Source organism: Theropithecus gelada, chromosome 2, assembly GCF_003255815.1.
Source record: "Theropithecus gelada isolate Dixy chromosome 2, Tgel_1.0, whole genome shotgun sequence".
In the NCBI taxonomy this organism is placed as follows: domain Eukaryota; kingdom Metazoa; phylum Chordata; class Mammalia; order Primates; family Cercopithecidae; genus Theropithecus; species Theropithecus gelada.
Window position 1 is genome coordinate 103,213,815 of NC_037669.1, and position 25,955 is coordinate 103,239,769.

A 25,955-nucleotide genomic window follows, 5' to 3' on the forward strand; every position below is an offset into this window, starting at 1 on the left:
CTAGAACTTCTGGTATCCTGGGGAATAGGAGATGAAGTTGAAGCTGAGGTAGTAGCCTAGCAATGGAAAGGGGGACCTGGAGGTCTAACTACTTAATATAAAGACTTTTAAGTGATTTGTTTTGTTTTGTTTTGTTTTGCCTAGGGCTTACTCATTGGGCTCACGCAGTCCTTCTGCCTCAGCCTTGCAAGTAGCTGGGACTACAGGTGTGAGTCACTATACCTGGCTAATTTTTGTGTCAAAACCCCAGCTGCCTTTTTTTTCCCTCTCTTTTTCTTTCCTTTTTTTTTTTTTTTTTTTCCCAGAAATTGAGAAACTCAGGTTGGGTACAGTGGCTCACGCCTGTAATCCCAGCACTTTGGGAGGCGGAGACAGGTAGATCACCTGATGTCAGGAGTTTGAGAACAGCCTGGCCAATGTGGTGAAACCCCATCTCTATTAAAAATACAAAAATTAGCCAGGTGTGGTGGCACATGCCTTAGTAATCCCAGGTATTCAGAAGGCTGAGAGAGGAGAATTGCTTGAGTCGGGGAGAAGGAGGTTACAATGAGCCGAGATCGTGCCGCTGCACTACAGCCTGGCTGGTAGCGAGACTCTGTGTCAACGAAAACAAAAAAGAGAAAGTAACAAACTCATTCTAAAATTTATATGGGAATGCAAGGGCCCTAGAATAGCCAGTGTTAGAGGAAGAACAAAAAATTTGGAGGACTCACTTTTCCCAATTAAAAAATTTACCTCAAAGCTATGTTAATCAAGATGGTGTGATACTGGCATAGGATAGCCATTAAGCTCAGTGAAATAGAATTAAGTATCCGGAAAGTAAATCCTTTTATGGTCAGTTGATTTTTGACAAGGGTGGCAAGATAATTCAGTGGGAGAAAGAATGGTCTTTTCAACAAATGATGCTGGGACAAATAGATATCCATGTGCAAAAGTGTGCCTCATACCATACACGAAAATGAACTGAAAATGGATCATAGACTTAAATATAAGAGATAAAACTGTAAAACTCTTAGAAGAAAATATAAAAATAAATCTTCATGGCCTTGAGGTAGGTTTCTTGGATATGACATCAAAAGAAGCAACAAAAGAAAAAAATGGATAAATTGGACTTCTTCAAAATAAAAACTTTTGTGCTTCAGAGAACCTTCTCTCTGATCTCTTTACCACTTTTATTTTCCCAGTGTTCTCTTTTGTCTACTTACAAGGCAGTGACAGTGCTATGTAAATAGTGCCTTGCAAATTCTCAGTAGATATTTGTTGAAAAGGGAAAAATTAAAGGTACGTGATAGGTTTTATTTTATGAAAATTTCTAGTTTTAGAGCCTCCTTCATATTGATTGCATTTTTTTTAATATTGAAAAATTATATCCTCCTTACATGTGTTCCCGTTTCTCTTATTTTTTGTTTCATCTTGATTCTTTGGTTCTTTGCTACCTGGGCTTATATTTTTCTTTCTAATACTTCTAGTCCTTTCCTGTTTTCTGCTTTATTTCAGGCCTTTTTTTTTTTGGATGTGTGGTCTTGCTCTGTTGCCCAGGCTGGAGTGCAGTGATACGACCTTGGCTCATTGCAACCTCAGCCTCCCAGGATCAAGCAATTCTCCTGCCTCAGCCTCCCGAGTAATTGGGATTACAGGGATGCGCCACCATGCCTGGCTAACTTTTGTATTTTTAGTAGAGATGGGGCTCCACCATGCTGGCCAGGCTGGTCTCAAACTCCTGACCTCAAGCGATCCCCCTGCCTTGACCTCCCAAAGTGCTGGGATTACAGGTGTGAGCCACCACTACCTGACCTGTTTCACACTTTTAAGTCTTTCCTACTCTCAGCAATATGTAATTGTCAGTCTTCCTTTCTTTTATCCTCTGATTGTATGTCCATACATCTCTGAGATACTTTAAAAGGTATCAAGAAAGGAAGCTATTTGAATGGTACTAGAAAGTGGTTTGCTTCTCAGAAAATACAGATAAGTGAATTGTTGTTTAGTCTATCTTCCTAATTTGGGTTCTGCACAGTTGATGAAATAGTATAAAGATTTATGTCCAACATATAGCCCATTAATTCTGTAAATGAACATTAAATGAACATAAATTTACCAAGTAGAGAAATGCAACCGCTGGCATGTTATCGTAGGAAGAGAGGAAATGGAAAGATAATCAGTTGCATTGGCGATATGAGGATAGTGGGTAGTCAAAATATGAGACTTTAAAAATATCTTCGGTAATTCTTAGGACAACTGACTATAAAAGTAGAAGGAATGATTATGTAGGTTCTCATCTTTGTAAGCATTATTCTTTATGAAGTATGAGTTTAAGTGAACCGTTATAGTTTCTAATGTTCTTTTGACATTTAGTTTGTGTTTAGCATTTGCCTTTCCTTGTTTTGCCAAGTTTTCCAGTTTTGCATGCATATATTTTTTTCATTTTGTACTTTGCCTCAATTTCTGAATATACCTTCTTTATTCTTCCTGTAGGTTCTGCTAATGATTTATTCATTTTAATGTAACGATCTCATTTAGATATTTGCAGGATTGATGTCTTTAACTGTAATCCCTCCCTCCCTCTTCTTTTCCCCCCTCTCTCCTCCCTCTCCTTCTCATTGTCTTCCTCTCTCTTTCCTTTCCTTTTTTCCTCTTCTGGTTGGAGCCATTTTCTGCCTGCCTATAATCTTTATTTTATCTTACTTTTTCGAGACAAGGTCTCACGCTGTCATCCATGCTGGATTGCAGTGGTGTGATCAAGGCATACTGCATCCTCTACCTCCTGGATTCAAGCAATCCTTCCACCTCAGCCTTCCAAGTAGTTGGGACTATAGGTGTGTGCCATCACGCCTGGTTAATTTTTGTGTTTTTTGTAGAGACACGGTTTCACCGTGTTGCCCAGGCTGGTCTTGAACCCTTGGGCTCAAGTGGTCTGCCTGCCTCAGCCTCCCAAAGTACTGGGATTACAGGCATGAGCCACAGTGCACTGCCATAATCTTTAGTTAGTTTGTTTGTTTGTTTTGAGACAGGGTTTCACTCTTGTTGCCCAGGCTGGAGTCCAATGGCACGATCTTGGCTCACTGCAACCTCTGCCTCCCGGGTTCCAGCAATTCTCCTGCCTCAGCCTCCCAAATTGCTGGGATTACAGGCAGGTGCCACTATGCCTGGCCAATTTTGTATTTTTAGTAGAGACTGGGTTTTTCCATGTTGGTCAGGCTGATCTCAAACTCCCGACCTCAGGTGATCCTCCTGCCTCGGCCTCCCAGAGTGCTGGGATTACGGGCGTGAGCCACCACACCCCACATAATCTTTAGTTTTAATGTGCATGTAACTATTGGGTGTTCTTCAGTGCTATGATTACCTCTGCCTTCCTTTTCTTTTTCACTCAAGATTTTTAATTGCAATTCCTAATTCCCATGCCTTTTTTTTCACCTAGTGGTCCACACTTCTTAAGCAGTTACTCTTTCCCCAACATTTTATTATAAAAAATTAAAAAAATTTTTTTTTAGAGACAGAGTTTCACTTTGCTTTCCAGGCTGGTCTCAAACTCCTGGGCTCAAGCAATTTGCCTGCCTCAGCCTCGCAAAGTGCTGGGATTACAGGAGTGAGCCACCATGCTTGGCCGATGATAAAAAATTTTAAACATACCCTGAGCACGGTGGCTTTCGCCTGTAATCCTAGCACTTTGGGAGGCTGAGGCAGGTGGATCGCTTGAGCCCAGGAGTTCAAGATGAGCCTGGCCAACATGGCGAAACCCTGTGTCTACCAAAAATACAAAAATTAGCCAAGTGCAATGGTGTGGGCCTGTAGTCCCAGGTACTTGGGAGACTGAGGCAGGAGAATCACCTGAGCCTGGGAGGCAGAGGTTGCAGTGAGCCGAGATCGAACCATTGCTCTCCAGCCTGGGAGACAGAGTGGGAGACCCTGTCTCAAAAAACAATTTTTTTTAAACATACAGAAAAATTGAAAGAGTTGTGCTGTGAACACTAATGTACCTACCATCTGGATTCCGTCATTTAATCTTTTGTTGTTGCAGTTTGAAGTAGCAGATCTCAGTACACTTCAACCCTAAATATTTTAGCATGCACATGATTGGCTAGAGTTTAATATTTGTATAGAGGACTTTTTTCTTTTGAGGTAAAATTTACATAGAACAATATGCAAATATTTTAAATACAACGTTTAATGATCTCTGTCTTCTGTTTCAAGTCACTTGTGTTCTACTAAGAGGACTAGCATAACCACTATAAGGCTGCACTCCCAAAACTTGTTTATTCATTTAGAGTTTTAAAAATAAACTTTGATACAAAGTTCCTTAAGAATTTCTCCTTTTTTGTTTTTATTATATACATGTGCTGGACAGCAAAATGATTATAGTTAAGGCATTTATTTTTTCCAAATTGTTCTGTACTTTAGCAGAAACTCTTAGCATGGTTTAATGCTATTAGACAGTGCATGCTGGAGGAAATCAAGGATATTTTTGTCTAGTTAAAAGTATGAAATTATAAAGAAAGGCCAGGATTGCTTTTTTCTGTCAATTTCACAAGCTAAATATGCAAAACAGGTAGTTAATTTAGAATGCTTTAAATATTTATGGAGTGCTTTATAGTTTGTTAAATGCTTGGATTTTTCTTCATTCATTTGAGCCTCACATTAACCATGTTATATCGATGAAACTAATAAAGAGATGGAGGTGTAGAAAGTGGGGAGGGTAACACAGCAAGTGGTAGTGCAATCAATTGAACTTGAATCTTTTCATTTTAAGTTTTGTCAAGTGGCAACAACTGCAATCACACTAAGTCTTTAGTTCAGGGACAATTCCATGTACTGGGATTTGTTTATGAATAACTACAGAATGTTTTCTTGTGCAGACTAGCGTTCACAGTAATGGCAGCTGTGATGCAAAGACATATAGGGACAATATTTTGAATTCTCCATGATGCAATACTTAGATATAAAGGAGCTATCTATCAGGATCCAGATTAGGCACAGAACTTTCTAAGTGTCCTATATTTAGAAAGTGACATACTGGTGCTACATGCACATTCTGTTCTTACAAAAGTGGACAATATCATGATTGAAGTGCCACTTTTACTGTGGCAAAATGCCTGTTATTTCAGATGTGTATTATATGAGAAGCTCATTGGAGAAGAGAAAGCCTTGTTGAAATATCGGTCTGTTTTGGAAGGTTTATATTCCACAAGATCCTGAAGATACTTTCCTTCTTTTCCTTAAGTAGACAAATGCTTCATGATAAAACCATCTGGGGAAAATCAACTTGACACTGTGTGGGTAAAGGACTTGACAAAAATACAGGCAGTTTTGTTCTTATCAATTGAGGAAAAGGTTTAGCTCTTTAAGTTGTTTGATACCACCAAGGAAACACTCCAAGGAGTTAATGTGCTCCTGAAGAAAAGTGTTCTTGAGGAAACTTTGGGGTAGAAATTTACGGCAAGTCCTTTAGGATCAGAAACAAAATAATGTATTTAAGGTTTCCTTTGAGTCTACATTCTCAGTTTTGTCATTTTGTTGAAAGATTTCCCATTGGCTATGTTAGGAATCTAATTTCTTTCAAGGTTTCCTCCATCAGTGATACAGAATGACCTGGAGTTACTAGAAAATACATTGCATGAGAACTGAAAAACCTTTCCTTTCTCCTTTTTTTTTTTTTTTTTCTTTTTTTGAGACAGGGTCTCTCTCTGTCACCCAGGCTGGAGTGCAGTGGTATTATCATGGCTCACCATAACCTTGACCTCCCTTGGCTCACATAGTCCTCCCACCTCAGCCTCCCAAGTAGCTGGGACTACAGGTGTTCATCAACTTGTCTGGATAATTTTTTTTTTTTTTTTGTAGAGACAGGATTTCACCGTGTTGCCCAGTCTCGTCATTTTTCTAATACTGGTAAGGAAACCTGCCTGCAGGGTACAAATAATACAGTTCTTTTAAAAGTGCTAGGTTATCCTTTGAGCTAGGTCATTCTTGATCTGCATTATGTGAACTGAAAAAGGCAACTGGACCTGGCCAATCAGTCATATAAACACTAGGTGCCCTCTGTAGATATGACAAGAAGGATAAGGAAGATAGGAAGTTGTTCCTATTTCCTGCTTATCCTGTGCTGCTTTTTCCTGTCATCTGTTTCTCAGTGCTGCCTATTCTGGAGCTTGTTGAAACCATTTTGTTTGGAAGCAATTTTAAGAAAGAATTTTTTACATAAATTTGTGGTCCAGGAGTACTCTGGCAGGTGTAAGGCTTAGGCATTGTTAGTTGAGAAAGAAAGAAAATGGATCATGGGGATAGAGGAGAAAGAAAAGAAAGATTCAAAAGAATGCTACCAGCAGTGGTTTCAGATTGGTGTCTCAGTAGTATAGCATATTATGTTTAATTTGGATGTGATCCAGTTGGGGGCTAGTTTATTTTTTGCACCTTAGATTGGAATGTTTTTATTTTTATTTATTTATTTTTTTTGAGATAGGGTCTCACTCTGTCACCCAGGCTGGAGTGCAGTGATCATGGCTCACTGCAGCCTCGACCTCCCAGGCTCAGTCAGTTCTCGCACCTCAGCCTCCCAAGTAGCTGGAATTACAGGCACATGCCAACATGCCTGGCTAATTTTTTTAAATTTTTGTAGAGACAGGGTTTTGCCATGTTGCCCAGGCTGGTCTCAAACTCCTATGCTCAAGCAGTTCTCCTGACTCAGCCTCCCAAAGTGCTGGGATTATTAGATGTGAGCTACCACGTCTGGTTTTAAAATGCATCTCTTTTTCCTCAATGCTATTGAAATTTTAGAGAATTAAGAAAAAAATGCATCCATAATGCTATCTTCCTAACAGAACCACTGTTAAACTATTGATATACTTCTAGCCAAATCTATTTTTATTCTCTAATTATTTTTATGTGTCTGAAATTAGAAAATGCTTACATTTTTTCTCCTGCTTCTGTGAAATATCTTTCATTGTGTCCTTGGAAAGCTGACTGATGGACAAATATTGGATGATACCACAGTGCATTCACTAAATTGTCACTGTAGTCTGAAAAGGAACATTGTGTTGCATGTTGCTTTTTTTTAGTAGGTGGCTAATATTTGTATACACCATTACCATTTTTTTAAAAAAATTTTATTTTGGCTGGTCATGTGGCTTATACCTGTAATCCTAGCACCTTGGAAGGCTGAGGCAGGTGGATCACCTGAGGTCAGGAGTTCGAGACCAGCCTGGCCAACATGGTGAAACTCCGTCTCTACTAAAATTACAAAATTAACCAGGTATGTTGGCACACACATGTAGTCCCAGCTACTTGGGAGGCTGAGACAGGAGAACACTTGAACCCAGGAGGCAAAGGCTGCAGTGAGCCAAGATCGTGCCATTAAACTCCAGCCTGGGCAAGAAAGAGCGAGACTCCGTTTCAAAAAAAAATTTGTTTCAATAGTTTTTGGGGTACAGATGGTTTTTGGTTACGTGGGTAAGTTCTTTAGTGGTGATTTCTGAGATTTTAATGCGCCTATCTATCACCCAAGCAGTTTATACTGTACCCAATATGTAGTATTTTATTGCTTACGCCCCTGCGCTTGCCCCCACCACCAAGTCCCCAAAGTCTATTATATCATTCTTATGCCTTTGCGTCTGTATATTTTAGCTCCCAATTATAAGTGAGATCATATGATATATGATTTTCCATTCCTGAGTTACTTCACTTAGAGTAATGGCCTCCAACTCCATCCAAGTCGCTGCAGGAGGCATTATTTCATTCCTTTTTATGGCTGAGTAGTATTACATGGTGTGTATGTACTACATTTTCTTTATCTGCTCGTTGGTTGATGAGCACTTAGGTTTTTCCCGTATCTTTGCAATTGTGAATTGTTTTGCTATGAACATGTGTGTGCATGTGTCTTTTTCGTATAATAACTTCTTTTCCTTGGGTAGAGACCTAGTAGTGGGATTACTGGATCAAATGTAGTTCTACTTTTAGTTCTTTAAGAAATCTTCGGGTCATGCCTGGTGGCTAACGTCTGTAATCCCAGCACTTTGGGAGGCCAACACGGGCAGATCACCTGAGGTCAGGAGTTTGACACCAGCCTGGCCAACATGGCGAAACCCTGTCTCTACCAAAAATACATAAATTAGCTGGGCATGGTGGCGTACGCCTATAGTTCCAGCTAGTTGGAAAGCTGAGGCAGGAGAATTGCTTGAACCTGGGAGGCGGAGATTGCAGTGAGCCGAGATTGCACCATTGCACTCCAGCCTGAGCGACAGAGCGAGACTCCAATCTCAAAAAAAAAAAAAAAAAAAGAAATCTTCATATTGTTTTCCATAGTGGTTGTACTAGTTTACATTCCCACCAGCAATGTATACACTATTACTATTAGTTAAGTGTATAATCTTTAAAATTATGCTGAAGATGATTGGAGACCCCTGAGAAAACTTTTCTGTCCTTTTCAGGAGTTGTTCTGATTTGTGTCTGGGATATATCAGGTGCTACATTAAGAAGTACATTTTTTCGTGTTTCCTTTTTTTTTTTTTTTTTTTTGAGACAGAGTCTCGCTCTGTTGCCCAGGCTGGAGTGCAGTGGTATGATCTCGGTTCACTGCTACCTCCACCTCCTGGTTTCAAGCGATTCTTCTCTCTCAGCCTCCCAAGTAGCTGGGATTACAGACATGTGCCATCTCACCTGGCTAGTTTTTATATTTTTAGTAGAGATGGGGTTTTGCCATGTTGGCCAGACTGGTCTCGAACTCCTGATCTCCTGTGATTTGCCCGCCTTGGCCTCCCAAAGTGTTGGTATTACAGGCGTGAGCCACCACGCCCAGCTGGTGTTTCCATTTTTAAATGAGTTCTTAATAATCATATCCAGATATATCTTCTCTAGTGAAATAAAAGTAATAAACCATCATCAGTCTTTATTCTGGTGGACAGAATAATAAGCTAGCTCTGATGAATGAGAAATGGTGTCAGATAAGTTGGGAATATCCTGAATCTTTATTGGAGAAAACTTTTTGGTGGAGTAGTTCTGCTTTATTTAGCCTGAATCAAGTAAATTCCAGTACATTAAAGTCATTTAGAATTTTAATATAGCCAATTCTGTGAGGACAGACTTACTTGAGAATTCTTTTGTGATTCATACTGTAATGAAATTTTGCTGGTTTATTTTGTTAAAGGAAGTCAAAATTTTTTTAAGTTACGGAATATTTAGCTAAATGAGCTATACTTGTTAGCAATGTATATAGAAGAAAACAGGTCATGAAATTTGGCTTGCATTCTTTCATGGTAATCTTTAATCTCAAATACCATGTGTTAGAAAGGTTAGATGGTCTTTTTCATCCTTATTATTTAATCCTGGCGGATGGGTTTTTCTTCTCCCTTTTGTTAAAATAGGTCTAATAAGTAATAGTAACAGGTTCATAGATATATTCTTTTTTTTATATTTTGAGAAGGAGTTTCCTTCTTGTTGCCCAGGCTGAAGTGCAGGGGTGCAACCTCGGCTCACTGCAACTTCTGTCTCCCGGGTTCAAGTGATTCTCCTGCCTCAGCCTCCCAAGTAAGCTGGGATTACAGGCATGTGCCACCATGTCCCACTAATTTTGTATTTTTAGTAGAGATGGGGTTTCACCATGTTGGTCAGGCTAGTCTTGAACTCCTGACCTCAGGTGATCCACCCGCTTTGGCCTTCCAAAGTGCTGGGATTACATGCATGAGCCACCGCGCCTGGCGATACGTTCTTAATAATTTGACTACATCAGTTTTGTTCATCACTGTACCTTTAGCACCTCCTATAGTACCTGGTAACAACAGACACTCAGGTATTTGTTACATGGACAGTGTTGGTTATCGTTAATTGCAGAATAATAAACCTTCATTTTTTTCTTTTATATGGTTGTTGGTTTTTTTGTCCTTTTTTTTTTTTTTTTTTTTTTTTTTTGAGATAGAGTCTCTGTCACCCAGGCTGGAGTCCAGTGACATGATCTTGACTCACTGCAATCTCTGCCTCCTGGGTTTAGATGATTCTTGTGCCTCAGCCACCGGAGTGGCTGGGATTATAAGCATGCGTTACCACGCCCAGCTAATGTTTGTATTTTTAGTAGAGATGGGGGTTTTACCACGTTGGCCAGGCTGGTCTTGAACTCCTGGCCTCAAGTGATCTGCCCGCCTCAGCCTCCCCAAGTGCTGGGATTACAGGTGAGAGCCACCGTGTCTGGCGTTGTTGTGATTTAATTGGAATTTTTCTTAAATTACACTAAAAGGCAAAGTTAGTTTTGTAACTATAAGGCTTAGTAGTAAAACCTCTTAAACATCTTCTAAAACTTTAGGCTGAATAACTTCTGAAATGTTTTTCATTCTGGGATGGAGATTGGTTTTAGAAATAACTATAGTTATTTATTTATTTATTTATTTATTTTGAGACAGAGTCTCACTTTGTCTCCCAAGTTGGAGTAGCACAATCTTGGCTTACTACAACCTCTACCTCCTGGGTTCTAGTGATTTTCCTGCCTCAGCCTCTCGGGTAGCTGGGATTACAGATGTGTGCCACCCTGCTTGGCTAATTTTTGTATTTTTAGTAGAGACAGGGTTTCACCATGTTGGCCAGGCTGCCCAGCTATAGTAAGTTTAAGTGGTTAAGTAGAATTTCTGCTGATGGCAGCTTTCTGAGGCTAATATTATAATACACTCTCACAGGTTGCCGTGGGTAGCATAGTGAAAAGAGTTGGGAGATTTAGTGATTAGTATAAAATTAAATATTCTAAAATTTATTGGAATAATTTGGTAGTGGGAAGAGGTATTTGGTGACTGATTTCTCTAAGAAGAAATACAATTTCTCTGTTAAAAGTGAATGTATAAATGAACATGAAAATCACACAGAAAGAAATAAATTATTATGTTTTTGTTTACTTCAGGGCTGAAAACACAGTTAAATCACTTTCAAAGTTAAAAGACTGTTAAGAACACAAGATGGGGACTCCTGGTTCTGGGAGGAAAAGAACACCTGTGAAAGACCGATTTTCTGCAGAAGATGAAGCTTTGAGTAACATTGCCAGAGAGGTATGTTTGGTAAATCCCCTCTCAACACTGAGTTGCACAGATGTATTGTAAAAATGCCGATTTGACAGAGATAGATGTTTACTAACTGAACTAGTTTCAGATGTTTATCATGAGCAACATGTTATAACTGGTCTCTAAAATAGTGTATTAGAATAAAATATAGTTGGATATTATCAACAGAAATCAAATATAGAGATGAATCTCTGAACAACACGTTTTATTTGAGACAATAGAATTGTAATTTGGGCATACACACAGACTGCATTGGTCTTTGGTATGTCCAAAGAACAAAGAAAAGATTGAGGTTTTTATTAGAGAAATGTTATGCGTTGTTTTGAAAGAAAATGCATTGGCACTAGCAAAGTTTTTGGGAGCTGGCATGCTCTGATTTGTGAGTGACTGTGGAAGGTAAAACTAGTCTTAGAGTTACAGCAGTTCGTTTCCGCAGCTACTAGGTAAAACTGATCTTAAGGTTATAATAGGTCATTTCAGCAGCTGGCTTGCCAGATAATCCCTGGGCAGGTGCTTGTTCCCTAAATGCTTTTTGTTTCCTTTTCTTCCCCCCTGGTCTCGTGACTCTAATTTAATTGGGTATGACAAGATAATTCCAATGTATATAATCAATTTTCACAATATCCAATGCATCCAAAATTAATTTTTCTTTATATTTTTGTGGGTTACTTGAGTTCCATGTACTTGTTATAATGTATTGAAATTTATAATTAATCTTTCGAATGTAAACTTAGGATAATTAGAATGTTGAAGATATGAGGACTATATAGACATACTCATTGGGCTATTCTGTTAATATGCTTTAGAGGTGGTATATAAATGTTGATGGAAACAATATTTCTTGTCTGTTCATATTCAGTGTTTTATTTTTTGAAACATTGCAGTGGAATTTTTATGTTTAATTCTTTTAGTTGGTAACAGAACTTCTGGGGCAATTTTGTTTCAGTTTGTTGTAACTCAGAAAAAAGAAAAAGGGAAGGGGTGTCACTTGTTGAATCACTGGCCACATTTCCTGCAGTATATTGGAAATTTAACATGACTACCAGCTGGGATTTCTTAGTCAATTGCCAACTTTGTTTCAGACTCTTATCTGCAACTGCAGACTGACCGTAAACTAATATGGTATGAGAGTTGCTTAGAGCATCATTAAGAGCATCATTAAATTATATTTTTTTGGTGAGAATTATTACCATAGCACTTCCTCTTTGTTATTAGTAAATAACTCATTTAGGAATAGTGTAGTTTCCTTTTGACACATTACACACTCTTTTGATCCAGCTCATTGTTACGATTTTCCTTTTGGAAGCTACTCAGTTAGCTTTTGAATTAGAAGTCAAATGCTGTAGGAGGCTATTTGAAGCAAAGGAAAGTTACTACCTAAAACCTGATAAGAAATTGTGATATTACTATAACAAAAGTATATTAAAAATCAGTGAGAGCGTTTGGATTGATTCCGTGTCTTTGCTGTTGTGAATAGTGCTCCAGTGAACATACATGTGCAGGTATTTTTATAATAGAATGATTTATATTCCTTCAGGTAATGGGATTACTGGGTCAAATGGTATTTCTGGTTCTAGGTCTTTGAGGAATCACCACACTGTCTTCTACAATGGTTGAACTAATTTACATTCTCACCAACAGTGTAGAAGCATTCCTATTTCTCCACAGCCTTGTCAGCATCTGTTGTTTCTTGACTTTTTAATAATCGCCATTCTGACTGGTGTGAGTGGTATCTCACTGTGGTTTTGATTTGCATTTCTCTAATGATCAGTGATGTTGAGCTTTTTTTCATGTTTGTTGGCTGCATACATGACTTCTTTTGAGAAGTATCTGTTCATGTCCTTTGCCCACTTTTTAATGGTTTTTTTTTTCTTGTAAATTTGTTTCAGTTCCTTGCAGATTCTGGATATTAGATCTTTGTCAAATGGATAGATTGCAAAAACTTTCTCCCATTTTGTAGTTTGTCTGTTCACTCTGATGGTAGTTTCTTTTGCCTTACAGAGCTCCTTAGTTCATTAGATCCCATTTGTCAATTCTTGCTTTTGTTGCAATTGCTATTGATCATGAAATTTTTGCCTGTGCTAATGTCCTTAATGGCATTGCCTAGATTTTCTCGTAGGGTTTTTATAGTTTTGGGTTACATTTGAGTTACATCAACTCTCAAATGCCCATCAATGATAGACTGGATAAAGAAAATGTGGTACATACACTCCATGGAATATTGTGCAGCCATAAAAAGGAACTATATCATATCCTTTGCAGGGACATGGATGGAACTGGAAACCATTATCCTCAGCAGACTAACACAGGAACAGAAAACCAAACACCACATATTCTCACTTATAAGTGGGAGCTGAACAGTGAGAACACATGGACACAGGAAGGGGAATAACACACACTGGGGCCTATGGAGAGGGAGCACAGTGGGGTGAGGGAGAGCATCAGGATAAATAGCTAATGCATATGTGGCTTAATACCTAGGTGATGGGTTGATAGGTACAGCAAACCATCATGACACATGTTTACCTATGTAACAAACCTGCAGGTCCTGCACATGTATCCCAGAACTTAAAATAAAAATCAAAGAGATATTTTTCAGTTAAAAGATACTTAAAAATGAAAAAGTAGATACGACTTTACAGCGAGTGATCTTAACTATTTGCACAAATGAAGCATTTTGGAAGCAACATAATTGTAGTTGAAAATTGAAACTACCCAGAATGTTTCCTTTCAAAATTGGCGGGATTTACCCTGATTTCTATAAGGGAGGAAAATGCCACCACTTTCTAGTGTCGTTTTGTGTTGTCACTGAGTATTTGAACTTTTTTTTTTTTTAATGTGATGCTTTCTTTAAAAAAATTTTATAGGATTCTAACATCCAGCACTTGTTGAGTGCTTACTATGTGGCAAACACTATTCTAAGCATTTTACATGCATTAATTCATTTAATCCTTATAAAATACTGCAAAAAATTCTGCAATCAGTTTTTTTATCTGCATTTTGCAGATGCGGAAACCATTGCACAGAAAAATTAAGTAACTTCCCCAAGGTTACATAGCTAGGAAATAGTAGAGCTTGGATTCAGACCCTGAAGCTTGGCTCCAGAGTCTGTGCATTTAACCTTTTACTATGCCAGATTGTTTCTCAGTCCTCTCTAATTCCACCATTAATAGCTTGTTTTTTGTTTTTCAGTAATTGTTCGTGACTTTGAATGCAGTTTCACATCTTGATTCTCTCAAAAGTCTTGAGCTAAGTAGGATAGATATTATTATTAGCCATGTTTACAGCTGAGGAAACAGATGATATTCAGATAACTGTCTAAAATGTATCAGAAGCAAGGCTAAAAATTCAGCCATTTGAGTCATTATTCATGTTCCAGGAGAGGTAGGCTTTGGAGACTTACAAGTGTGACTTTGAATTCTGGCTATACTAGTTGCTGGTTGAATAATTTTGTTAAAACTTCTCTAGACTTCAGTTTCCTCGTCTGTAAAATGGCAGTAATATTATTTTCCTGTCTCACAGGGTTGTGATGGTTAGAGAAGATAAGGCACATTAACCTTTAGAACAGTGTTAGGCTTGCAGTAGGCTATTTGTTGCTTATTAAAAAACAGAAATTGGGCTGGGCATGGCGGGTCACGCCTGTAATCCCAGCACTTTGGGAGGCTGAGGCGGGTGGATCACGAGGTCTGGAATTCAAGACTTGCCTGGTCAACATGGTGAAACCCCATCGCTACTAAAAATACAAAAATTAGCTGGGTGTGGTGGTGGGCGCCTGCTACTCGGGAGCCTGAGGCAGAGAATTGCTTGAACCAAGGAAGCGGAGATTGCAGTGAGCCGAGATTGCACCACTGCATTCCAGCCTGGGCAATAGAGCGAGACTCCGTCTCAAAACAAAAAACAGAAAAGCAGAAATTGAAAATGATAATAGAAGACTGGTAGAAAGGTAAAATGGACTCTTTTTGTAAAATAAACTTATTACGATAGGTTTTCTAAAACATGACCGATCATCAGAGTCTCCCGGGGAGCTTTATCAGTGTACAGATTCCCAAGCTATACCTCATACTTAGTAAATCTGAATCTATGGGGGTTGAGCCCAGAAATCTGTATTGATTGGTTGATTGAAGGAGATGAGGTCTTGCTATGTTGTCTAGGCGGGACTTGAACTCCTGGGCTCAAGTGATCCTCCTGCCTCAGCCTCCTGAGTAGCTGGGGCTACAGGTTCGCACCACTACACCCAGGCAGAAATTTGTAGTTAAATACACACATACACACACACACACTCTCTCTCTCTCTCTCTTTCTCCCCGCCCCCCCCAACTCCTTCCTATGAGATTCTGATGGCCAGCCAAGTTTGGGGACCATGAACCCAAATATACAGATGATCCTATCCTGAATGGTCACTTTTTAATACTTCCAGGTTATTATCCTTCCTTTATGCGATTATTTTGTTATGAAATAACTGAGTTTAATAGCTATTATATTAGAATGTATACCGTAATAATAAAAATTACTACTATAAAAGGATATAAAAAACCAATAATTCTAGTTTTTATTTATGTCTTCAGAGCTCTGAACATGCATATGGCAACTTTAGTAACAAGATAAAAAGGCTCAAGTTTAACTTGAAACCTGGAAAAGGACCAGTTTTCATTGTTAAGATTCAGGACTTTATTTGCATGATGAGTGTCTAATATGTGATGCAGTACTTTTAAAACTTTAGAGGAAATATGTTTAGCTGTTTTTTGTTTTGTTTTGTTTTGTTGTTGTTGTTGTTGAGATGGAGTTTTGCTCTTCTTGCCCAGGCTGGAGTGCAATGGTGTAATCTTTTTTTTTTTTTGAGACGGCATCTTGCTCTGTCGCCCAGGCTGGGGTGCAGTGGCCGGATCTCAGCTCACTGCAAGCTCTGCCTCCCGGGTTTACGCCATTCTCCTGCCTCAGCCTCCTGAGTAGCTGGGACTACAGGCGCCTGCCACCTCGCCTGGCTAGTTTTTTGTATTTTTTAGTAGAGATGGGGTTTCACCGTGTTAGCTAGGATGGTCTCGATCTCCTGACCTCGTGATCCGCCCGTCTCGGCCTCCCAAAGTGCTGGGATTACAGGCTTGAGCCACAGCGCCCGGCCAGTGGTGTGATCTTGGCTCACCATAACCACCGCCTCCCAGGTTCAAGCGATTGTCCTGCACCAGCCTCCTGAGTATCTGGGATTACGAGCATGTGCCACCACACCTGGCTAATTTTGTATTTTTAGTAGAGACAGGGTTTCTCCATGTTGGTCAGGCTGGTCTCGAACTCCCAACCTCAGGTGGTCCACTTCCCTCGGCCTCCCAAAGTGCTGGGATTATAGGCGTGAGCCACCGCGCCCGGCCATTTAGCTGTTTTAATAGTTCTTTCATATGTTCCTTGTCTTTCTTTTTCCTTTCAAGTTTTCATAGCGATTCACCCATACACTGTTTATTCATACACTGGAGGGTTGACATTCACATATGGTTCCTAGTCCTCATTTTCTTTAGTAGGATTGTCCTTTTCAGCAAAAACATTGCCTTAAGTTGGAAGCAAACAAAAACTAACAAAATCCCCACAACAACAAAAATGACAAACTGCTTAATCTTTTTTGTTGTTGTTGTTAAATCTTAAGAGTTTAGTTTTATCTTTTCCTAATTTCAGATTGCTTTTTGAATTGAACAGGGAATGCCATCAATAAAGAAAAATAGCCTCTTTTTCTCTTGCTGCTTAGGATTTGCTCAGGTTTCCATGCTTCTCAATTGGCCAAAAAGCAGGTAATCTGAATAAAGAGGAAAAGAAGCAAAAAGCATAAATATGGTTTATAAACTGAATAATTTGTGTGCTAAAATATGGAACTGAATGCATTTTAATAATCTTAGTAAAATAAGCATAATAGAAATTTTACCATTTTAACCATTAAGTGTATACTTCTGTTGCATTAAGTACATTTACCTTGTTGTGCAGCCATCACCACCATCCATCTCCAGAATGCTTTTCTTTTTTTCTTTTTCTTTTTTTTTTTTTGAGATGGAGTCTCGCTCTGTCGCCCAGTCTGGAGTGTAGTGACGCGATCTTGGCTCACTGCAAACTCCGCCTCCCGGGTTCACGCCATTCTCCTGCCTCAGCATCCAGAGTAGCTGGGACTACAGGTGCCCGCCACCGCACCCAGCTAATTTTTTGTACTGTTAGTAGAGACAGGGTTTCACCGTGTTGGCCAGGATAGTCTCGATCTCCTGACCTCGTGATCCGCCCACCTCAGCCTTCCAAAGTGCTGGGATTACAGGCATGAGCCACTGTGCCCAGCCCAGAATGCTTTTCATCTTGAAAAACCTGAGTGCATTTTTATGTTTAATTTTATTATTGTTATTTTTTTGAGACAGGGTCTCTGTCGCCCAGACTGGAGTGCAGTGGCATGATCTTGGCTCACTGCAACCTCCGCCTCCTGGGTTCAAGTGATTCTCCTGCCTCAGCCTCCTGTGTAGCTGGGACTACATATGAGCACCACCATGCCCAGCTAATTTTTTACTTTTAGTAGAGGTAGGGTTTCGGCGTGTTGGCCAGGCTGGTCTCAAACTCCTGACCTCAAGTGATCTGCCTGCCTCCACCTCCCAGAGTGCTGGAATTACAGGCATGAGCCACCGCGCCCGGCCTCTGAGTGTGGTGGGTTGTTTTTTTTTTTTGAAACGGAGTGTCATTTTGTTGCCCAGGCTGGAGTGCAGTGGTGCCATCTCTGCTCACTGCAATCTCTGCCTCCCGAGTTCAAGTGATTCTCCTGCCTCAGCCTCCCGAATAGCTTGGATTACAGGCATGTGCCACCATGCACAACTCATTTTTGTAGTTTTAGTAGACACAGGGTTCCACCATGTTGTTCAGGCTGGTCTCGAACTCCTGATCTCAAGTGATCACCTGCCATATCTTTTAAAGTGCATTTTTAAAAGATATTGAAATGTTTGAAGACTATTCTGTGAAGGCAGGAATGTGAGTAGATTTATAAGTCCTGTCTGTCTGTAATAGGCATGTTGCTGTTTAGCTCTGGGAGCTCAGGCTATTATAGCTGTAGGAAGAACTCAAAAGAGCAACTGTCGGAAGGGATCATTTTCCCTAGGGTTTCAGAAGACCAATCTGAATGCTTACCTTTTGTGTGTGTTTGGCTTTGATATTTTCATGGGCTTGTGAAAAATGCCATTTCAGAGTTGACTTTCAATGAAATTGTCTGAAAGCACATACCTGGTGTATCAAATTGGGGACCCTTAGTTACCTAGCCTCTCAAAAGGAGAATGATGAGGGTAGAGTGAAAGCTAGTTATGCTGCCTTACCATAGTCAGTTTGGTGAGTGTTAATGGTGAGTTTCCTTTTGAGAAGAAATTGAAGCCTCTTCAAGGGTTTGCAAAGTCTTTTTAAGGCATCACGGAAGCCTGGAGTATTATTGCTTTTCTTGTTTTAGAGCTGAAATTACGAAGAAAACACATTTTATGCATACTTCTTCAAGTGAAAGTCACAAGAATGTTCTTTTTTTTTTTTTTTTGAGAGAGAGTCTCACTCTATCGCCCAGGCTGGAGTGCAGTGGCGCCATCTCGGCTCACTGCAACCTCCGTCTCCCAGATTCAAGTGATTCTTGTGCCTCATCTTCCCGAGTAGCTGGGATTACAGGCGTGTGCCACCAGACCCAACTAATTTTTGTAGTTTTAGTAGAGACAGGGTTTCACCATGTTGGCCTGGCTGGTCTTGAACTTCTGACCTCAGGTGATCGCCGGCATCGGCCTACAGGCATGAGCCACCATGCCCAGCCACAAAAATGTTGCTGATTTTTGTCCCTGATGATCTGAGATTTTTTTTCTGGGTCTAAAATTCTGTGATTTCTTCCAAAGTCCAGAACCCAAAGAAAATTGATGTTCTTATGCATAGTTCTCTTAAATCTAGAGAATGAATGTCAGACATAGAAACTGATTATCTTTTCTAGATTAGAGGATAGGATCCTGAAGAGGAAGTCATAAGTGACTTCCCCAGGGTTACATAGGTAAGAAATAGCAGAGCTTGGATTCAAGCTCGTGAAGGTTGGCTCCAGAGTCTGTACATTTAATCTCTTACTATGATTAATAATTATGTAATAATTATTATTTTTAATAGAGACAGGGTCTTGCTATGTTGCCCAGGCTGGTCTTGAACTCCTGAGCTCATTCAGGAAAAGATCATAAGAATTGGAGTCTAGTAAAGAGTATCCAGAGATTTTTGTGTTGAGCAGAATTTACACATAAACATAATTGGTTTAACTGAGTGTGGTGATATGTGCCTGTAGTCCCAGGTACTCAGCAGGCTGAGGTAGGAGGATTGCCTGAGCCCAGGAGTTCAAGGCTTCAGTGAGCTGTGATCCTGCCACTGCACTCCTGCTTGGGCAACAGAGTGAGACCCCCACCTCTAAAAATAAAAAATATGGCGTGTAAATTTACTTGTAAGAGGTAAGAAAGGAAGCTCCATGGCTGTTTCACATTTGTGTCTGCTAGAACATTTGGATTTTTTTTTTTTTTTTTTGAAGCGGAGTCTTGCTCTGTCACCCAGGTTAGAGTGCAGTAGCGTGATCTCAGCTCAGTGCAGCCTCTTCCTCTCAGGTTCAAGTGATTCTTCTGCCTCAGTCTCCCGAAAAGCTGGGATCACAGGTGCGCGCCACCACACCCAGCTAATTTTTGTATTTTTGGTAGAGATGGGATTTCACCATGTTGGCCAGGCTGTTCTTGAACTCCTGACCTTAGGTGATCCCCCGACCTTGGCCACCCAAAGTGCTGGAATTACAGGCGTGAGCCACTGCACCCAGCCTGGATTTCTTTTTTTAAAGTGTGCAGTTCAGTGATATTATCCCATGTGTTTGGTTTGGATTATTCTGTGTAAATTGGATTTGTCTGAAAAGAAACTCCACAGGAGGCAGAATTACTCTTATTTAAAATACTCATGTTTTCAGTGGTGGTACACAAAAATTCATAGAAGATTATGAAATGACCGGGTGCAGTGGTGCATACCTGTTAGTCCCAGCTACTTGGGAGGCTGAGGTGTGACGATTGCTTGAGTGCAAGAGTTCGAGACTAGCCTCAGCAACATAGCAAGACCCTGTCTCTTAAAAAAGAAAGAATATTATGAAATACGAGTTTTTTTTAAATTATAAAAAGTGAATGTTTTTCTGTCCATTTCTACCCGGTTAAAAAATAATTATCCTCCTTTGTGCCTATTGTTTTTATTAGACAGATTCTTTGAAAGAGCAAATCTAAGTTGTGGCTGTAGTCATTTAGGATTCCTTCAGGTGGTGTTAGTGCATGAATTCAGCCAATTCTATTTGTTTATTTGTTACTATTATTAATAATAACAATAGAGACAGAGTCTTGCTGTGTTGCCCAGGCTGGTCTCAAACTCCTGAGCTCAAAAGATCCTTCTGCCTTGGCTTCCCAAAGTGCTGGGATTACAGGCCCTCAGCCAGTTTTCTTTGAGTGCAGACTCAGTGTTTTCTCCATTTACACACTGGAACTAAGGCAAAAGAGGAGGGTAAGGGATGTGATTGGGGTTACACTTTGCTTGTACTTTTTCCCTACTTCTAGAGCCTGGTCCTGTACACTTTTTGTGATAGCCAGTGTTACTCTCAGCATCTCACTGTCCCTTGATTTGTTCCTCTTACTGGAATTAAGAGAGGATTATTGAGCCTTAAAACTTAGTTTTGTCTTAGTGTGACTGAAAAGTATTGGTATAACTTTCCTTGTCATAATCTTTGCCATTCCTGTGACTTATAGGGATTTGGAGAAAAATATTCAGATAGCACAATATCATTAACCTAAATTTGAAGACATTACTAGCAACACCTTTTTTTCCCCCATCACAAGTATTTTTGTTAGTCCCCAAATTAGTATTTTTGGTTAAATATGTCATTGCAGATCCAAAGTTTTACTTTTTATATACTGTTTATTGGGTTGTATAAAGTTGTCTCTCATTCCAAAAGAATATTTTTGCTGTCAAAAAGTCTCTGAGTAAATGGAAGATATAGTTGTTTGACATCAGAAAAAGATGAGTTATAATTTCTATAGTTTACTACATGTTGGTGTTCATGCTCAGAAAAATTTAAATATTTGTCCTCAACTACCAAAAACTTAAAGTGGTTAAACATAATCATGTTGTAAGATTTAATTAAAAATTTTTGTACTAAAGGGAAGTTGCTAGGAAATAGAGCAATAATTTTTGTTAATTTGGAAACCATGGCAACACAGTAAATATTATGTCTCTTAATTTGTCTTTCAGTGTTTTTTTGGCATGAGTGTCATGGAAGAGTAAACAAAATTAAACACAGTGAACTCTGAGTCTTTGCTACCTGAGTTAGTCATTTTCTTTGAATGTTTTACTTTCTCAAATTTTATATTTCAAATTTCTTGAAATTAAAGCATAGTCTTTAAAGGCCTAAATTGTACATTATCTCTCTTTTGTCCATGCCATTTGCATAGGTTTTATATTATGGATGTTTGTGCGGCTGGCAATTCCAGACCTTGTTGGCACAGTTTGGTGCATTTCTGTCAAATTATGAGTTGTAAATTTGCCTCCTGTAAAATAGCAGTTTTAGCACCATCAACACTGTGATACAAAAGTTTTAAGGCTAGAGGATTTTCTTCTTTTAAAGTCATTTGAGTGTGTTTTCATGTACTACTGTAGTATTTTGTTTTGTTTTGTTTTGTTTTTGACATGAGGTCTTGCTAGGTTGCCCAAGCCAGACTCGAATTCCTAGGCTCAAGTGATACTCCCACCTTGCCTCCTGAGTAGCTGGGATTACAGGCACCACTACCATGCCTGGCTTGTTTTTGAAAAACATTAAGATTTTGGCAATAATATAAGTATCCATGAGTCCAACACCCAGCATTATCAAATGTTAACATGTTGTCACAGTTGTTTCAGATCTTTTCTTTAAAATGTTAGGAAGAAAGGAAGGGAGAAAGAGATATAAACCAAGTTTAAGGTCCTTTGTTTCGTTCCCCAGGCCTATCCCCCTCCTTCCTCCTATTAAGGAATCAGTGTGATAAAATAAAAATGTGTCCTTCCTGTTCATGTTTTAAAAGTTCTAATGACTTCTGGTCCTGCCACCTGGAGCCAATGTAGCTATGAGGGGCTGTGTCTTGCCACCACTGCCCAGGCCAGGCATGGTGTTGGGTGTCAGGCCTGCCTCACATGTCTTGAGGTGCCCAGGGTAAAGGCAGGAGTAATGCTGACACCTGTAAGCAAACTGAAGTGCGATGACAGTCTCAAAGGGTCTGGGATGTCAGCCATAGCATCTGGCCCCACTCAGAGGGTTCTGTGAGAGACAAGTTGATTGTTAAAGAGGTTGCAGAGCTTGAGCTTATTTACCTTGTACATGTCAAGTGTATTTCCTGATCTAAAAAGCTTCATTGCTTTCTGCTGACTGTAACCCCAGACAAGGGTTACTACCAGGGTGGAAAATTTCAGCTCGAAACTGGACTTCCTGATGCTTGTAACATGGTGCCTTCCAAAGTCTAATGCCTGACCAGGATCTGGTACCCCAACATCACAGAGATGGGGGAAATACATCTAAAGTTTACTGAGGACATTCGATTGACAGCACTGGCTGGGCTCCCACGAGAACATTGAAGGATGTTGTTTGGAGATTAAATTATTTGTTTACTAATCTTCTGAATTTTGACGATCCACTGAATGTTGAAGCTGCAGAACATCATTTGTGGGACAAGGAGGACTTCTTGAGTAAAGTAGATGACTACATCAAGTGTTAATGCCAGATGATAAAAGGAGAAGATTGCAGGCCTGTGGATTGTGTGTTATAGTTTGTCTCTAGCGTGAAAAAGCAGCAAGAGGCAGCGCCTCCTCTCCCCTGTCCCCTGACTCTCCCTCTCAGTCCCCCTGCATTGTCCCAGTCCTGTGACCATGTTGTCCTGAAGAAGACCATCCTCATGACTGCCCATTGTAGATGGAGAATTCAACATAAAGACAGCAAGAAAACGTATTTGGGTTTCTAAAGAATTATCTGCTTACCTTATGTTTTAGGCTGTTCTTTCATTGCTAATAGACAAGACTGAGTAATTTATTAAAAAAAGAGGTTTAATTGGCTCATCGTTCTGTAGGCTGTGCAAGCATGCCACTGGCATTTACTTGGCTTCTGGGGAGGCCTCAGGGAGCTTTTACTTATGGTGGAAGGTGAAGCAGGAGCAGGCATGTCATGTGGTGAGAGCAGAAATGAGAGCGCAAGGGGGACAGCCAGATCTCATGAGAACTTAACTGTTGTGTGGACACACCGTGCTGTGAGGGATCCACTCCCATGACCCAAATACCTCCCACCAGGCCTTACCTCCAAAACTGGGGATTACATCTCAACATGATATTTGGAAGAGACATCTAAACTATATCATCTTAACATGTTTACTTTTTTGAACTCATATTGTTTAGGCTGTTGGTGATATTCTTGAGAAGTTGTAATGGACCCAAAATTGAGGCTGGAGCTTTCTTATTCTTTTCCCAGACAAAATTGGTTTTCTGCTGAAGTGATGCTCATGATGTGTTCAGTGTAACTTGCAGATTGGAATAAGAAACCTGCTACAAATTGTGACTGGATGCAAATGCCCTTAGTGTCCTCTGTGCATGTTGGCCCTATCTAGATGTCGTGAAGTTTCCCAGAATGCATAAAGTCTTTCACTGTAGACATTTTTATTGAAATGCATATTTTATTTAATTTAAGTATATTTTGGACCAATTAAATTAATTTTTTACAATGTAATGCTTTATTTTTTGTATTCTCATTTTGTATTTTGTATTTTCATTGTATAGGGCAAAGATGTTGGGTTGGCCGAGGGTGGTGGCTCACACTTGTAATCCTAGCACTTTGGGAGGCCGAGGTGGTGGGCAGATTGTGTGAGCCCAGGAGTTGAGACCAGCTGGGGCAATATGGTGAAACCCTGTCTCTACAAAAAATACAAACATTAGCCAGGCATGGTGACATGTGCCTGTAGTTCCAGCTACTCAGGAGGCTGAGGTGGGAGGATTACCTGAGCCCAGGGAGATCGAGGCTGTGATGAGCCATGATCATGCCCTGGGCAACAGAGTGAGACCCTGTCTCCAAAAAAAAAAAAAAAAAAGGAAAAATGTTGGGTCAGCCACCTATTGAAGAGAAATACAAAGAAACTCTGAAAGACATTATTCGTTTTGTCCAAATGCAACAAGAATATGGCTCTGAAAAGTCATCTCTTGCTTTCAAGTCCACATGTGGCAAGGACATTTTGGAGCTCTTTGAAACTAGATCTGGATGATAAAAATAAAAACAAACAAACAGAAAGGCAGGAAGCCCATTCTCACATGCCACTCAGAGGAAACTGGCTGGAGCTGGGACCTGCTGGGGTTGGTGTTCCTGCAGTGGTCATATGATCATGAGCCAGTAGCTACTTCTTAGAGTGCCAGACCCTGGCTGTCCTGAGGGACAGGAGAGATACCTCAGGAATCAGCCCAAACAATGTCTGATGCTACTGAGACTGTACCTGTGACCACCTTCTTATTTGCTTTGACTCCGCGCCCTGCCTGGGGGTGAGCCCCTTAGGTCTTGGAGGACCAGGATTCAGCAGCAGCATGTGCCATACTTGGCCAGGTTAACACACATTGGAGGAAGAGCCCAGAAAAAAGACAGGTGGATTTATTCCAGTTTTTAAACATTTGAACTAATGAAATCAAATGAGAAATAAATGTTTGTCTGGTTTCAAAAAAACATTTTAATATGTATCACCATAAACCTTGTTTAATGGGTTTTTGTATATTGCCTTCTAAGAGCTCTATAGACACAGGGGTGTAAAGCAGGTAGCACTATGGTGGAAAACTGCCAGAATAGTAAGTAGTTCAGTATAACTGGAGAGGGGTTAGGGAATGGGAGGAGGTGATGTTAGAGAGGAAATAGGGACCAATCATGAAAGGATTTGTGCGCTGAGGAATTTACTTTTGATTTTCAAAGCTGTGGGGAGCCATTAAAGGGTAAATCCTTTTTCAGATTTGAATTACAGTATAATTGCTTTAGCCACCCAGTGGAGAGTGAGTGGTGGAAGGTAGAAGGCAGAAAACAGTTAGGAAGCTGTTATAGTTTTTGATTTATTTTTTGAAGCAGGGTCTCGCTCTGTTGCCCAGGCTATAGTGCAGTGGTACAATCTTAGCTCACTGCAACCTCCGCTTCCTGGGTTCTGGGACTACAGGCATGCACCACGACACCCAGCTAATTTTTGTGTTTTTTGTAGAGATGGGGTTTTGCTTTGTTGCCCAGGCTGGTCATGAAGCTGTTGTAGTTATCTTAGTGAAAGATGATGAGAACATGAAATAAGACAGTGACAATGGGAATACAGAGGAAGGTCTGGATGGAAGAAATAGTAAAGAGAATCTTGATGGGAGCAAAGTAGTTGAGACTTAGCAACTGAATATGGAGGGAGAATAGAAAAGAGGAAGGACCCTTATGATGAGTCTTTGCGTCATATTTTGGGTAATGGGGTAGTTGATGGGGAATATTAAAAAGAAGAGGAAGGTTAAGGGAACGATTATAAATTAAATTAGGGTTGTATTGAGTCTGAGGTTCTAGTGGGAGAGCCTCAATTTTTTTTTTTGGATACGGAGTGTCACTCTGTCGCCCAGGTTAGAGCACTGTGGCAAGATCTTGCGCTACCATGCCTGGCTAATTTTTGTTTTTAGTAGAGATGGGGTTTTACATGTTGCCCAGGCTGGCCTTGAACTCCTGAGCTCAAGTGATCTGCCCACCTCTCAAAGTGCCAGGACTACAGGCATGATCCACTGTGTCCGGCCTGAATAAAAAAATAAATAAATAAAGATGCTTTACAAATTTGTATGTCATCCTTGCACAGAGGCCATACTAATCTCTGTAGCTTTCTAATTTTAGTATATGTGCTGCCATAGTGAACACAGC

The 25,955-nt window shown here is 40.0% G+C and overlaps 1 protein-coding gene, 1 non-coding gene and 1 pseudogene across 13 annotated transcripts in view; 2 read left to right on the forward strand and 1 right to left on the reverse strand.

Moving 5' to 3' along the window:
- LRRFIP2 (LRR binding FLII interacting protein 2) overlaps positions 1 to 25,955 on the forward strand; it is a 130,845-nt gene that overhangs the window by 16,411 nt on the left and 88,479 nt on the right. For all 11 annotated transcript variants that reach the window (XM_025376036.1, XM_025376038.1, XM_025376039.1 and 8 more), the window contains exon 3: positions 10,865 to 11,009. In XM_025376036.1, the coding sequence (XP_025231821.1) occupies positions 10,920 to 11,009 (90 nt within the window). In that variant the 5' untranslated portion in view covers positions 10,865 to 10,919. The remainder of the gene's footprint in view (positions 1 to 10,864; positions 11,010 to 25,955) is intronic.
- Positions 22,242 to 23,790, forward strand: LOC112618687 (annotated as a pseudogene). Its single transcript, XR_003118111.1, has one exon. The product of XR_003118111.1 is annotated as an NEDD8-conjugating enzyme UBE2F pseudogene (transcript).
- On the reverse strand, positions 25,849 to 25,952 carry LOC112619849. Its single transcript, XR_003118347.1, has one exon. It is a non-coding gene; the product is annotated as a U6 spliceosomal RNA (small nuclear RNA).